This window comes from Limanda limanda, chromosome 14 (assembly GCF_963576545.1).
Source record: "Limanda limanda chromosome 14, fLimLim1.1, whole genome shotgun sequence".
NCBI classification, from domain to species: Eukaryota; Metazoa; Chordata; class Actinopteri; order Pleuronectiformes; family Pleuronectidae; genus Limanda; species Limanda limanda.
The window spans coordinates 22,950,301-22,964,349 of NC_083649.1; the positions used below are offsets into that span (position 1 = coordinate 22,950,301).

The window sequence follows — 14,049 nt, forward strand, 5'->3', positions numbered from 1 at the left end:
CCGTGTATCGGCGGTCACACCTTGGGTGGAGCTGTAGCGAGGGACCGGTATCACTGGAATCCTATTTGCTTTCAAACATTTGAACAGAAGCATTGAACAGTTGGGGTTAATGAGAGATGCGCCTGTTCTCCAACTCTCGTTCCCACTTTGGAGACATCCTATTGGTCGATCTGGCTCTCTCGCGATACTAGTGTGACCAATGGGAGCGCAAAGGCGCCAAGTCAAATCGAGTTCTGTTTTTCCGGAGCGAAGAGAGTGTCACTGATCCGGAGCTTCCTCCTCGAGTTGTCCTACGAACAACCACAGCAGGTAAGTTAGCCTTTAGTACTTAACGTAATGTTAATGTATAAGAAATAACAGCTAATGTTGCGTACCGCTAACATCAACGCTCACTGTTGTCCTTGTTGTCCGTTAATTTTACGTTTCGAGCACGTTAACGTTCCACCCCATCGGCCATTGATTTATTTATAGTTTTCGTTAAGAAATCAGCTGCTTAATATCTGCACAGTTTGCACGGTTGATTGGTCAATAACACTTTTTTGTCAACTATAACCATGACGTACTCAATGACCCAGTTCATTCACAGTTGTAGTTTTATTGTGTTTTATATCGTGTTTTTTTTCATTTTCCAGAAAACGCTCCAGAATGGATAACGTCGCAGTTTCAAGTCGAAACTGCGCCAATAAAGTAAGTTTATAGTCGGTGACATCACATGAACCGGTTGGTTTGTTTATTAATGAGTAACTTTAGATTGTCCCCTGCCTACATAATAATGTCATTGTTTTACATGTTTTAGGGAAATAAGGAGAATGCTCAGCCTGCCCATGGGAGCAAATCCCTAATCCAGAAGGATAAAAAGCCTGTGGCTCCATTTAAGGTGAAAAGCAACGAAAAAGAGGAGACCTCAGCGAAACAGGGTCCTCTTAAACCCAAGCCCAAACCGGTGGACACAAGGTCCACATGTGGCGATGCTCTAACAAAGACAAAGACTGCACAGAAAGATGGGAAACCAGCGGCTGCTTCTGATGTTGCACGAAGACAAACACTCAGCCGGGCCTTCCTCACAGAGCAGGCTGTGAAACACCAAAAGATCGTTGCAGAAGTTCCAAAGCGGCCAGCTGCAGCGCAGTCTTCCAAATCGGCTCTTGGCATGTACAAAGGAAAGATTGTCGAGTCAAAGATAGGATCCATTTGGAAGTCAACTGCTAGTCTGGAGAGTGCAGACCTCAAACCGTTGGCGTCAAAAACCGAGAGACAAAGTGTTCAGAATGTGAAAAAAGTTAGGTCACAATCTGTGTCTGACCTTCCTGGACCTGGCACAAAAAAACCTGCACCAACCGTGTCCAAGTCAGCATTCAGTAGACCTGCTCAGGTATCCAGGCCTGCTGTCAGCAGCCGCCCTCCTACAGGGTCCTACTCTGCTCGCCCTTCTACCAGAACTGTCCCAGCAACAAAATCCAGAAACCCTACTCTGACCGCCACCAAGGGAAGTGGGCCACTGAACTCCAAGATTCAAGTGAACTACAAGGTCAACAAGCCTCCTGCCGTAAGCACCCTCAGTCAGTTCAGATTACCCGCAGAGACTACTGAGGAAAAAAGGTAACATTGTATATTCTACACATGCACATTGTTTGACCCTTGTATCCAAAACGGTCCCAAAATGTTTTGTGTTTTGTCTGCAGAGCAAAACTGGCTGAGTGGCGGGCTTCCAAGGGCAAGACGTTCAAGAGACCGGCTATGACAACAGCAGCACCTCCAAAAACCAACGCCCCCAAACCTGGAACCAGTCTGAAATCCCAGTCTCGTGCTGAGCCTCGGCCTGCTGCACACAAACCAGACTCCGCTGCTGACTGTGCAGACACACAGGAAGCAGCGTTAACGGCACGCAACCAAACTCCAAGGATCCTCAACACCACACTGGAGCTGCTGGAAAACTCTGATGATGATCTGTCTGTTGACCCACAGGACAGTGTGGATGATGTAAGTGAACAGTTTCTGTTGCCGCTTTAGCTGCATTTTAAAATATTCCCTCCCCCAGTCACACACCTGCAACTTCTCTATTTCCTGTAATGACAGATTGTTGTGAACCTGTGTGAGGTTTTGGAGGCAATGGCGACTCCCTCCAGATGCAGTGAAAGTAAGTTGAGCCTTTTCTGTTCACTCTGATTTTTTTAGTCAACTCAGTTCCACACAGATGCTCAGGTTTACCTAACCTTGTTTGTCTCCAGGTGAATACTCACAGGTGACAGAAGAGTGTCATGATGTGATGGAGGACGTCAAAATGAAGGATGAATGTGAAGAAGAGGTGAAGAATGAAGCAGGAGAAAGAGATGAACAAAAAGTTGAGACAGATGAGGAATTAGAAAGTGATGATGATGATGTGGTGGAGACCACACCACCGATGGGAGATGCTTCAGTAGTAAAATACAGTGTGAAGACAACTCCATACCTGCAAAGGTGAGAATATTCTTTCCTCAAATCCTTTGAATCAGCTGTTTTATTAAATACCCAAAACGTGATTCATTTTCACTTGTGATACTATTTGGTTCATCTTTTTAAAATATCTTCTGTGTGTAGTGTCAAGAGGACAATCGAAGGAGATGTCAGTTCATCCAGGAGGAAGAGCAACATCAAAGATCTGAAGTTTCTGACACCGGTTCGTCGCTCCACGCGCATCAATCGGCAATCCTCCCGCCTGCCATCGATGCTGGCGGACCATGACCCCTGTGTGTCTTCGCTGGCGGAGCTGGTGAAGCTGGATGATGATCCCAATGCCTACATTTACAGGAGAAACCCGGCTCTCCTAGAAGTTCTGCCAGACCACCCCAGACTGTGAGGAGGAGCTCTGTATATCGGTTACTAAAAAAAGAGACGGTTGGCTAATGGACACTTAATACTGATGTTAAGATGGTGTTACTAATATACATTTGTTGAAAGAATTTTAACCATATTAATAATTGTATTGTTCTGTGGCCAAAACACATGTCTAGTTATTCTGTTTTGAATGTATTGTACATTGTAGACTTTCCTCAATAGCTTTTTACTTTAAATGTAAAGTTGACACATATTGCAAAATATTCTACAATAAAAGTATTGCCATGTTGTGCTTTCATACAAGCCTTGTGAATTTTGATTAATGTCTACTCTGTAGGCTGCTTATTAAATCTGTGGCGATATCAGGTGAGGATCCAGAAACATATCTAGCATTTTCTTTCTGACAAAGGCTGACAAGTAAGTTCATTCTCAATAAGAAACACTAGGTGGCATAAGTAGCCACTTGATTTTAGTCAGCCTTGAGCTCTGCAGATTTGGCTGATGAATGCCGAATCTGTCGGTGAAATCCTCTGGATTCAGTTTCATGACAAATCATATGAGCAGTCTTTGGTTGTCGACAGATAAAAGGTGGAACGAATTCTGAAATGGATCAGCTATTTTTCATTTATATTTGTATGCAAATTACTGTTTATAGAAATACCGAAACATCTTCTGGACCTGAAACACAAAGTGTCACTGTCTTGTTTGGAGAAATGTTTGACTTGTTTCTTCTATGAAGATCTGAGGATGGAGTTTTGGCCTGGATGTCTGCTGTCTGCCGAAAGTCTCAAATTATTGGCAATACTTCAGAATAAAAGCAGCAGTACTTTAGATCTGGTTAATGTTATGTATTTTTAATTCATACCCACTTAACTGAGTCAATTAGAGACTGTCTCACAATGACACCCATGATGTGTGTTTAATCTACTGAGTATAGAACATGGGATATTACAGAATCTTTCACTGTATGTCTGGTACTATTTAGCATTCTGTGCTATGAGCGGTCCCCTTCTGAGGCTAATTCATCATAAAACAAAAGATTCCCAAATGTAACAACAGCACTCTCGTGATTATTTGACAGAATTTCAACATTAGATGTTCCACATTATTAAGTGCATTTCCTTTGTGAGAAAAGACAAATCACATTTTTTCCACGTTTAATCCCACTTTAATTGACCAGATTATAAAAATCTAAAGTGCTCAAATGAACACTACTTTCTTTTGACCACATTCATGGCAAACCCCTGAAGTCAGACCGGATGTTTTGACACTAGCTTCCTCTGATCCCAGATGAGACATTTCATTATAACAAAATAAAAAAAAAGAAACAGAATCATCCACAAAAAAAAAAAAAATCTCTGATGCAATTTTCTTCCCCGAAACAAAAAGTATAAAAAAGTACTCTTTTCCCACTCATCTGCAGACCACAGGGGAAGGTGTTCAGTGCTGTGCGCTAAAAGAATCCTCACTGCCATCTGAAGGTTTTATGTTCTTGAAAGACCTCGGTTGTCCAGATCTTTCACCTACAAAAGGGTACACAGGACAAGGTTATAAACTTCTGTTTAAATGCATCTGTTCACACACTCTGTTCACATACTATACTTTTGCAGTAACACATATCCTCCTGTATTAATATAGCTTCCACCCTCAGATAAAATAATCAGTTAGGGTTATAAATGTGTTCCAGTAGAGACTGCAACTAATGGTACGATTATTTGATGATTAAATACAGTATTGATTTGGGCTCTGAGACAATAGATGACTAAAAATATCTTCTTGACCAGGGTGATGTCACCAGGTTGTGTTAAACCAACAGGTCAGGGCCATAAAGGGATAGTTCACTGAAAAATGTAAAATCATGATGGTGTAAATGACGCTGTTTAGGGTAGAATATGTTGGGGCCTTCCAGACACTTGGATGACATCACAGGAGCAGTATGGAGGCATGCTATGTCATATTTTATTATGTCTGAAAAAGGATTCATCATTAACTGCAATTGTATTTAATTTGGCTGCAATGCTTTTTACCCCCCTGAGACTCCAATAGTGTTATGTGAACTCAAACACTGACTTTGTGATTTCTAACATTTCCCCAACAGAATCTGATCTTAATCCAAACAAGTAATTCTGATAGGCCAATATGTCAAAGAAAGGAAGCCGGCAGTGTTACCTTGTATATCCTGACCAGCCAGTGCTCTGTCGTGTAGGCCTCCTCCAACACATCCAGCTCAAAGTCTTTGTTTCCGATTTCAGCGTTCCTCACTCTGTCATAACCAGGTGGACGCTCTGCAGAGAAAATCATCACAATTACAGCACAAAATTCTTTCTGACAACAATTTACACTAAATGAGATACACCATAAAATTAATTTGAATGCATTATCTTAAGATGTTTCTGCATTCAGCTCAGAAGCTGATACAGCAGTGCCTGATCTTTGAAATCTTTCATACAGTAGTTTCCACCGAAGCCGTTTCAGACATTAACTCGCAACTGTGCATGTTCGCAAAATTGGGTCATGGCTTTCTCCGGAGTTTTCCTTTCACACATAAGGTGAGAGGTGACGCAGCATGCAGGAGGCAGGACATAAGATATAACTTCTGCCGTGGATATCACATCTTTTTATTTGCAGCACATCAACACTGGCATCGACCCTCATCACCAATCGTTCTCTTGACATATTCCTCTGTCTTCTACATGAAGTGTACGTATGACAACACTTTCTTTCCCGAGATGTTTGCTGTGTTATTTTCCAGCTTTTTTCAGCTGATTCAGACATTTCTGGAGTTTTTATTAGGAGGCTGGCCTGGAGAAACTCTGGAGAAACTCTGGAGAAACTCTGGAGAAACCTTTGTCTTCTCACTTACAGCCCCTCCAGAGAATGTTAGGAGATTTATGTGCATGTCTGAAAACAGCTCGACTCTTCAGTCATGCATGCACAACAGTTGTGTCTAACAGTTAAAATATAGAGCATCATATAAACGAAGGAGCTGCACTGATCAGTGAAAACGTAACCAAGGGTTAATTCTCAATACATATTTGACAGCGAGAGAATACAATGACAAACAGGCTGTAGAGTCACTCACTGGCTTCTGTGTAGACCTGGCCAAAGCGGTAGTAGCACATCTTGTACATTAGGCAGTTGAGCAGGACAGGCGAGCCCTCGCGGTCCACTCGGAACTCTCCAGTTGGAGTGTAGTAGTCGTGCTCCTTGATGTGTTTGCCTGTGTCTGTGCTTCCACCAATTCGGACCATCCACAAAAACTTGTTGATGTCTGTGATGAAAAGAGATTGATAACATTGATATTTATAAAAATGCCTTTAAAAATATAATATAAGTTTTTACTTTACTTTGAAATTACAATTTAATAAAAGAACAATTCAATGACAAAGTAATAAAAGCTTTGTGAAATTGCTGTCATTACTTAAACCTACAGATATAAATTAACCCAATAATTTATGGTTTGGGAAATTTTTACAAATCCATAATTATTACAGTGCACTTGAAACAATGGGAGGTGTCTGTGTATATATACAACTGTGGAGTATGTAGCAGAAATTGTATATGTATGAGATTTCTTTGATTTAATTTGACACATCTACAACTGGTCACACACACACACACACACACACACACACACACACACACACACACACACACACACACACACACACACACACACACACACACACACACACACACACACACACACACACACACACACACACACACACACACACACACGTTTTATTATTAATTAGGTAATAAATGTTGTTAATGAATCTTGGTACGTACCATCTGAGGAATAGCCTGTCAGTCCTCCAAAGATCACCAGGACGTAACTGACATCCAGCTCCCTCATGATCTCATAGGCCCGCTCTTCTGTAGATGCCATGGCCTACAGAACAAACAACAGTCCCTGTCAATACAGCAGCACCTCATAAACACAGGTGCCCTGAAGGCTACTCAGCTCACCTGTCCAACTCTGGAGATGTGAGTGTTGTTCCATGTGTTGTTGTCCACTAGAATCGTTCGATTGGCCATTGCCGTTATCTGATAGCCGTAATCCCACCATGACATCACTTTGGCATCCTGGAAACACAAAAATCTAACTCAAGTATTTGAATGGAAACACTTTGACATTATGGCGTTGACTGTGCAGAGCTAAGCAATCTTTACACAAGATAGGTCATCATCCTGATTTAAAGTGTGACTTCCTCCCTGGGTGAAAATGAGCACAGCTTTCCCACTTACGAGATGTCGACCTTTGATTTGAGTGTGTTAACCTTTTCAAATATATATAAAATATCATGATGTAGAGACTTCCCAAACTGTTGCCTGTGTGTAAGCACTGGAAGGTCCAAAACGGTTTAAAAACACTGGGTTTGGTTATGAGCCATGTTCAACCTATAAATGTAGATTTCTTTATAAATGTGGAAATAAATGTGATATTAAAACCAGCATTAATGTATATCATCAAAGAACAGTGATAATTTAGTTTATAGCTCAAACATTTAAATGTTTAGTACAACTTGAATGACTTCTTTATTTCCTATGACTGACCTCAGGGGTGTTGTGGCGGAGCCAGTAGTAGGCCTCTCTGAAGTCATCAAAGATGATACGGCTGCCGTCACCTCCACGGGCGGACAAGACAATTGAGGGAGAGGAGTAGGCTTCGCTGGTCACCCAGGTAGAGTGGAAGGTGTATGTGATGAGGAAGAAGGCCATGACCAGAATCATTCCACTGGCAACCTGGTGGGTAGATAGATAGATAGATAGAGTACTTTATTCATCCCCGAAGGGAAATTAAGTTGTCATAGCAGCCGGTATATTTGAATACAATAAAATACAATACAATAGAATAAAATTAAAAAATATTGAGGTAGAAAGAATAAAAAACAGGAGCACAAGATAAAATACAATAAAATAGGTAGATAAGGTGCAGTGGCAAGATGATGGTAATAGTACTGATGATATGATGGTAATGGTATTGTTAGAATACAATAAAATAGATAGATAAGGTGCATTGGCAAGATGATGGTAAAAGTACTGATGATATGATGGTAATGGTATTGTTAGACAGTATATAAGAATAGTACAGTATATATAGTATATAATATAACATAATATATATCTATATATGATAGTAATTATACCAATATAAAAGCAGTATATGGTAATAATGGCAGCAACAGTATATATAATAATAATAGTAATGGTGATATAATAATAGTAATTATAACATGTACACATGTATAAATATGTGTATATAGACTTATGTAAACAAGAATATACTTGTAGGCAACACAGGGTTAGGGTTTCTGTATGCCTGCTTTTATTCTGACAACTGAAATCAACTGGATTGGCACTCTGAGAAGATACCTCCACCAAGGCCAAACAATCCATACAACATCTGTCCAGATCTTATAATAAAGAGATAAAGGAAAAGGGAAGTGGTCTGATAATCTGAATAACATTGTTCAAACTCATAGATCTCAACATGATTATCATGTTTGATTTTGTACATGAAGATCCACATTATTCAGAGACAGACGAGAATGTTGCAATGTCAAGGGAAGTGATAAAAAACATACTGGATATTCAACCAAATGTAATGGGTTCTTCCCTGTCTCATGTCCCATCCCTCCTCAAGGGAAACTGGGTTCAATAGTTTTTATTTAACCCTAACAAAATTTAAAATCCAGACAAAGCTGAGAAAATATTTAGGTAGAATACAAGTTACTAAAAACCTTAATGACCATCACTGGAAAAAGAAATAACAAAATGAACAGAGAGAGAAAAACAAATATGGTCCATTTTTCACTGTGGCTGACACCACCCTCTGACAGCTATAACACCACTAACAAGTCTCTCAGACCTCGTACCTCGTTTTTGATGGGGTACGTGGCATCCTGCGTCTTCTTGCTCTTCTTGTCTGGCCGGCTCACATCCAGATTCTTCATGTAAGTGGTTAGCACCTGGGACACGCCAATGCCCGACAGGATGCACATAACTGGGGCCAGCACCAACATCAGACGCACCTGAGGAGGCAACCAAAAAGAAGGACATCAACCCATGTTACATATAAAGCCCTGACTTCATGTAAACTAAAAGCAAAGCAAATAACTGTGTCTCTGAGGAGTCGTTTGACATGTACAACATGTGCGGCTCTATACAGGACGTACCATGACAGCTGAGAAGTACATGCTGGTCACTCCATACATGATGATGAAAATTCTGGCATCAGACAGGTTGTTGAAACAGTAGTACAGACCAACTGTGAGGAAAGCAAAAGGTAACAGTCAGTCAAAAGCCAAAATGACTTACAGTAAGCTGTGTTCAGTTTTATCCAAGATAGTAATAAATCAGTCAAACTTTATTTGTATAGTAAGTTTCCAACAGGTAAGTGCATTTCAAAGAGCTTCATAATTAACTGATGAGCCAAGAGTAAACACCTCAAAAAAAGCTGAGTGATATATTTTATAAAATTGATTATAAAGTAAAAAAAAAAAAATTATGATAAATAGAGGGGAAAAAAAAAGTTTCTAGCTGCTATCACAGGAGGGTGTAGCGGGGGCTTGGCGCAAAAATGCTAAGTTGCCTCAACAATGGTTCTTGTCTTACACTTTGGACCAGCTAACTGATTCGTACCAGAGGATCTGAGTTCCATTACAGTGAAAACAGTTTATGTCGAATGCACACTTGCCTGGGAACATGAAGACCAGCAGCTGGAGGTCAAAGTAATACGAGGACCAGGTTGTGGGCTGATGCTCAGAGACGGACGCGATGATGGGGATGTTGTTCTTGGCATAGGAGGGGTCCAGCAGGGAGTAGAAACGGCCAGTCCATGGAGAGATCTTACCTGAGGAAAACATAGTTCAGGTTGTTAGTCATCGTCCCAAAGCAAGAGAACAAATCAGTTGGCAAAAAAGGGAAAGAAGAACGCAAAGAGGGTCTGAAGCAACCATTTTGAATTTCTCCATCCATCATGTCACCAAACACAACCGTTACCTGTTAGCATGAGTACAGTGCCCACAGACAGCAGGACGAAGCCCACCAGGGAGATGACGCTCTTGAACAACACCTCAAATTGCTGGGCGTTGAGTTTACTGCGCAGGAAGTCCACAAAGGCGTGAATCTGGCACAACCCAAACACACCGAAGGCCGCCATGTGCTCTGAAGACTGCACCGGCTGGTGTAAGAGAGAGGAGAGACACAGGTGAACCATGTGAATCACACAGAGCAAAAACATTAAGTTTTTATCCTCTTTGGCAGTGTTGATGTTTTGATTTAGAAAATGTTTGGTCTTTTCTTTGTCCTCAAAGCTTAGGCACAAAATCAGATTAACTGATGTGACGTTAGACATGTTTTTCTCCTCACCTGGAATCCAACAAAAGAGATCTGCATGGAGAGGATGGTGCCCAGGCAGTAGACTGTGCAGTAGGCTACATATATGCGGTGAGAGAATCGGCCTGTGAGCATCAGCACCAGGACGTGGAGGGGGATAAGGTTGATCAGGAACACGTAGCCACCCCAGGAGGAAACCTACGTACATACAAACAATCAATCATGACCCTTGTTTACTCTGAATTCATTCAGTCAAAAAGGTTCAGTGTGTAAGATTTAGGTGAAAGAGATCTATTAGCAGATATTACATATACAATAATAGTCTAGTGAAACTGTTGTGCGTGTAATCTTCTAAACTGTAAGAATTGTTGTTTTCTTTACCTTAGAATGGGCCCTTTATATTTACGGGGGCGTTGCGACTCTACACCATGTTTTTTTATATTCGTCCAGACTGGACAGACTAAAGATTTCTTGAGTTTTTTATGACAACTGAAGGTAACCACAGGTTCTCTTTCATGTTTGGAAGGGGAGGTGAGGGGTATTCAGCTGCAACATACATCTTCACCACTAGATGCCACTAAATTCTACACACTGAACCTTTAAACAAGCAGTTTTTTAGATCTCCTTACCATGTAGAAGTAGGCCAGTGCACACACCGACGACCAATACACTGACCCGGTGTTGACAGCCTTGATCCACATGTAATAGGTCAGCAGCATGCAGAAGATAGCAATTCCTGTGTAATAAAGCACAGGCGAAATTACTTATTAATCTTTTACAGATAATTTCTTTTAACAACATTATTGTGCACATCATTCACATACCTTCATTATCATATGAGCCAGCAACCGACCGAGAGATATACCCAGGCACCACTGCGATCATGGCAGCAGCCAGGAGCCCGGCACCTGCATCCTGCAGAGACAAACAACTATTCAGTGGAAGTATATTTATAGTCAGAAAAAAATATGAAACTCAGCAGAAAGCAGACTACTCACTTTTAAGTGAGGCTACTAATGGTTTAAAGGGGCACTCCATATGTTTGTCACATTCATATTATTTTACTTGTTGCAATGATTATCACTCACTCAATGCAAATACTTATATTATGTCCTCTCTGGCTCTGATGGGGGTTATCTTAAGTTATTTGGGCAATCCTGTATCAGGCTGGAGACTGAAGTTTACAAGGAAAATCTGGGTTACAAACTGGGGGTATGAAGTTTGAAAGATGTTGACATTTATTAGCCAAGAGGAGCCTAATGTCAGGGCTGCACTGGGCGACTATGAGGCACGTGATAGCTGCTTTGCTGATCTGCTGCATCTCGCACGCCTCTCTTGTTTACACAGGGAGTGTGTATGCTGCATGCCTGTTGTAGAGGTTCTGCATGAGGTGTCTGGTATGATAACTATATTTACTTGTTTAAAAAAGAAGGCCTATGTACTCTTTTGAATGCCAGGACTCTATGCTATGAAGCTGTGCATCTTCCATTCCGGTAAACATTTCAAAATATAAACCATGTTAAAATTAATTAATGGATTCAGTCAACGAAATTCTAGAGTGCGATTAGTTTGAAACAGGTATGGGAAGAGTTGGTCAACAGGTCAATCTGAGGAGGACTGTTTTAGACAGGGTAAAAAGGGTGGCGTTTTAAATGATCCTTGTAGTATTTTGACCAAAATATGTTACAAACATTTCATTAAGACCCCAAAGAACCATATCAACTGTGGTAAAATGAGCATAATATGTCTGCTTTAAGTAAAGTGATTAGCAAAAACCGCTAAAGTTCCTCATACAAGAAAAGCTAGCCATTTATATCATCAATAATTAATAACGTTTTTCATTGTGTATCTTAGTAAATGTTTTACCTTAAGCTCCTTGGTGAAGTGGTAGGTAACGACGGTGGTGAAAGAGGAGAACAAGGGAGCCAGGAAGACGCAGACGTTACGGATGTCAATGGTGATGTGGAAGAAATGAAGGACATGGTACAGGACGGCAGAAGTGATCATGAGTCCTGGTGGGAGAGAAGAGGGGAGATACAGGACAGATTGAAATAAACTTGCTGCACTGCCACAAATGTCCAGAACGACATTGACTCTTTATTTGAACCTCATGCAACTTTGGAGCTTTTGTACCTGACATTAAACAACCTAGGAAAATAGGCTGATGAACTTGCAATTGTTGACTTGCAACTTTCTCTGGTCATTTAATCAGATTCCTACCTGGATAGATGGTGCCTCCGATGATCCTGCCCAGAGGATACCATGCCCTGTCATCAAACCAATTGTGAAACTTGTAAAAGCCTTCTTCTGTCAGGAAGCGGGTGGTACGGTAGTTGAAGTACCTGGTGGTGAGATTAAGGTTAAAGTGAGACATGCAATCGATGAGGAACAACATCTAACACTTAACTGGGATACAAGCAGAACTTACGGATCAAACTCATGGATGACACTTTCGAACCTCAAAACAGAAAACAGCCTGGTGGAGAACGCTGAAATAAAATAAAAAGATGTTTATTTTTAACCATCAAAGAGACAGATACCAGTGGTGTGTGACAGAACTTAGTAGGGGACTCACAGAGGATAGCAGCCATAGACAGGATGAGCAGCTTCAGCAGCGTGTCCTGTTTCTCGTAGGACAAACGCAAGAAGCCCATCTTGGTCATTTTGGCGAGGTTAGGGACAGCTCACCGTACAACCTGCAGGGAGCAAGACAAACACTGTGACAAGTGTGGGGGGGAAAGCACTGAAAAGGCCTCTGTGGCCCAACACTGACTCAGAACATGTCTTCATGGTCCTAATGAAACAAGCCAGATGTTCAGAGGAGAACTCAAAGTCTTGCAGGAGTCCCCCTCCATGTCCAGCCCAACCAGATAAGGCCACGCACTTGGATGCTGCGTCAGGAACCAGGAAGCAGCCACTCTGGAAAACTTCAGCAGGGACTCGGGTCTCTGTGTGTCTTCCGATTGTATATTTAGAAGCCATTTGCAACGCAGAAAACAAACCATTCAGGTGGACAGAGCTGGGATTAAAGCTAACTTTGAAGGCAGCACTTTCAGAGAGGAAGCATTCGAAGTGCTGACAGCCTCCCCACACCACAGAGCAAGGCACCAGCAGCAGCTAGCATGTACTAACTACACGTCAACACACACTTTACGACACACAAACACACGAATTGCTACAGCTCGGCAGCTTCAGGCCGGTTAGGTCTGTTGCTGCTGCTCACATCCAGACTGAAGAGTGTGAGTAGCTAGCGAGGCTAACCTGCTAGCTGCTGTATAATGGACACCTCCTGCTCCGCGTCCCGTCTCAAACGAGTTCAGTGAAAACCCGGAGGCTCCTTCACGCAAGTCAGCACAACAACAGTTAGAAATCAAAGCCGCGGCTGCACAACTCGCTCCCGCTTTGAATAAAATGTTCATTCAGACTCACCCGCTCCGCTCCTGCACTCAACACTTCTCTCACACAAGCTTCACTGCCTGCGTGTCCCGCCCCCGGCGGCGTAGCTCTGCGCGTTTATTGGTCGAACGTCAGTCAACAGAAAACAAGCGCGCGTCTGATTGGTTGCTCGGCTGTTCGTCAAACCCGCTTGCCTGCCTTGTAACTGTAGTGTAGTGACGTGTCCTTAGTGCGAGGAGGACACGTGTCGACCCCTGCTGGTTGAAAACACGCACGACCTAAAAATGTCACCGCTATCATTACTCAGCACAGAAATACAGAAAAGGTTCAATACTTTTATTACCTAATACAAAACATAAATAATTATTATCATGAAAATAATTATTGATCATCATTAAATAATTATTTTTTAAAATAACAATATGATAATAATGCTTTGTTGTTTGTTGTCTGGTTCTCTCTGTGATTAGATGTGATCAATCATGGTGATATTCG

The 14,049-nt window shown here is 41.7% G+C and overlaps 2 protein-coding genes across 3 annotated transcripts; one reads left to right on the plus strand and one right to left on the minus strand.

The window, feature by feature from the left end:
• The first annotated feature begins 251 nt into the window (after positions 1-251).
• On the plus strand, positions 252-3,056 carry si:ch211-266i6.3 (cytoskeleton-associated protein 2). The gene is made up of 7 exons (XM_061086243.1): positions 252-309; positions 633-687; positions 797-1,599; positions 1,683-1,980; positions 2,077-2,137; positions 2,229-2,457; positions 2,578-3,056. The coding sequence occupies exons 2-7, from the start codon at positions 646-648 to the stop codon at positions 2,834-2,836; spliced, it is 1,692 nt and encodes a 563-aa protein (XP_060942226.1). The 5' UTR covers positions 252-309; positions 633-645; the 3' UTR covers positions 2,837-3,056.
• Positions 3,057-3,708: 652 nt separating this feature from the next.
• On the minus strand, positions 3,709-13,644 carry stt3a (STT3 oligosaccharyltransferase complex catalytic subunit A). 2 transcript variants are annotated; one of them, XM_061085508.1, is made up of 18 exons: positions 13,588-13,644; positions 12,734-12,854; positions 12,587-12,647; positions 12,379-12,500; positions 12,025-12,170; positions 10,983-11,073; positions 10,788-10,894; positions 10,192-10,356; positions 9,823-10,003; positions 9,518-9,673; positions 8,997-9,088; positions 8,697-8,852; positions 7,375-7,563; positions 6,787-6,903; positions 6,607-6,709; positions 5,897-6,085; positions 4,984-5,099; positions 3,709-4,337 (listed from the first exon to the last, which is right to left on the minus strand). In XM_061085508.1, exons 2-18 carry the CDS (start codon positions 12,819-12,821, stop codon positions 4,299-4,301), a joined length of 2,118 nt encoding a protein of 705 aa, XP_060941491.1. In that variant the 5' UTR covers positions 12,822-12,854; positions 13,588-13,644; the 3' UTR covers positions 3,709-4,298. The 2 variants fall into 2 exon arrangements, with proteins under 2 accessions (XP_060941491.1, XP_060941492.1); XM_061085509.1 differs by lacking the exon at positions 13,588-13,644 and adding an exon at positions 13,420-13,492.
• Between the last annotated feature and the right edge of the window lie 405 nt (positions 13,645-14,049).

What these genes read in the sequence shown, in the direction of transcription:
- si:ch211-266i6.3 (XM_061086243.1), top strand. Translation starts at nt 646, where the DNA reads ATGGATAACGTCGCAGTTTCAAGTCGAAACTGCGCCAATAAA. An exon ending in CACAGGACAGTGTGGATGAT is followed by an intron (nt 1,981 to 2,076) that starts GTAAGTGAACAG and finishes CTGTAATGACAG; the next exon opens with ATTGTTGTGAACCTGTGTGA. An exon ending in ACAACTCCATACCTGCAAAG is followed by an intron (nt 2,458 to 2,577) that starts GTGAGAATATTC and finishes TTCTGTGTGTAG; the next exon opens with TGTCAAGAGGACAATCGAAG.
- stt3a (XM_061085508.1), bottom strand. Translation starts at nt 12,821, where the DNA reads ATGACCAAGATGGGCTTCTTGCGTTTGTCCTACGAGAAACAGGACACG. An exon ending in CACTGGCCTACTTCTACATG is followed by an intron (nt 10,357 to 10,787) that starts GTAAGGAGATCT and finishes GTATGTACGTAG; the next exon opens with GTTTCCTCCTGGGGTGGCTA. An exon ending in ACATCTCCAGAGTTGGACAG is followed by an intron (nt 6,710 to 6,786) that starts GTGAGCTGAGTA and finishes TTTGTTCTGTAG; the next exon opens with GCCATGGCATCTACAGAAGA.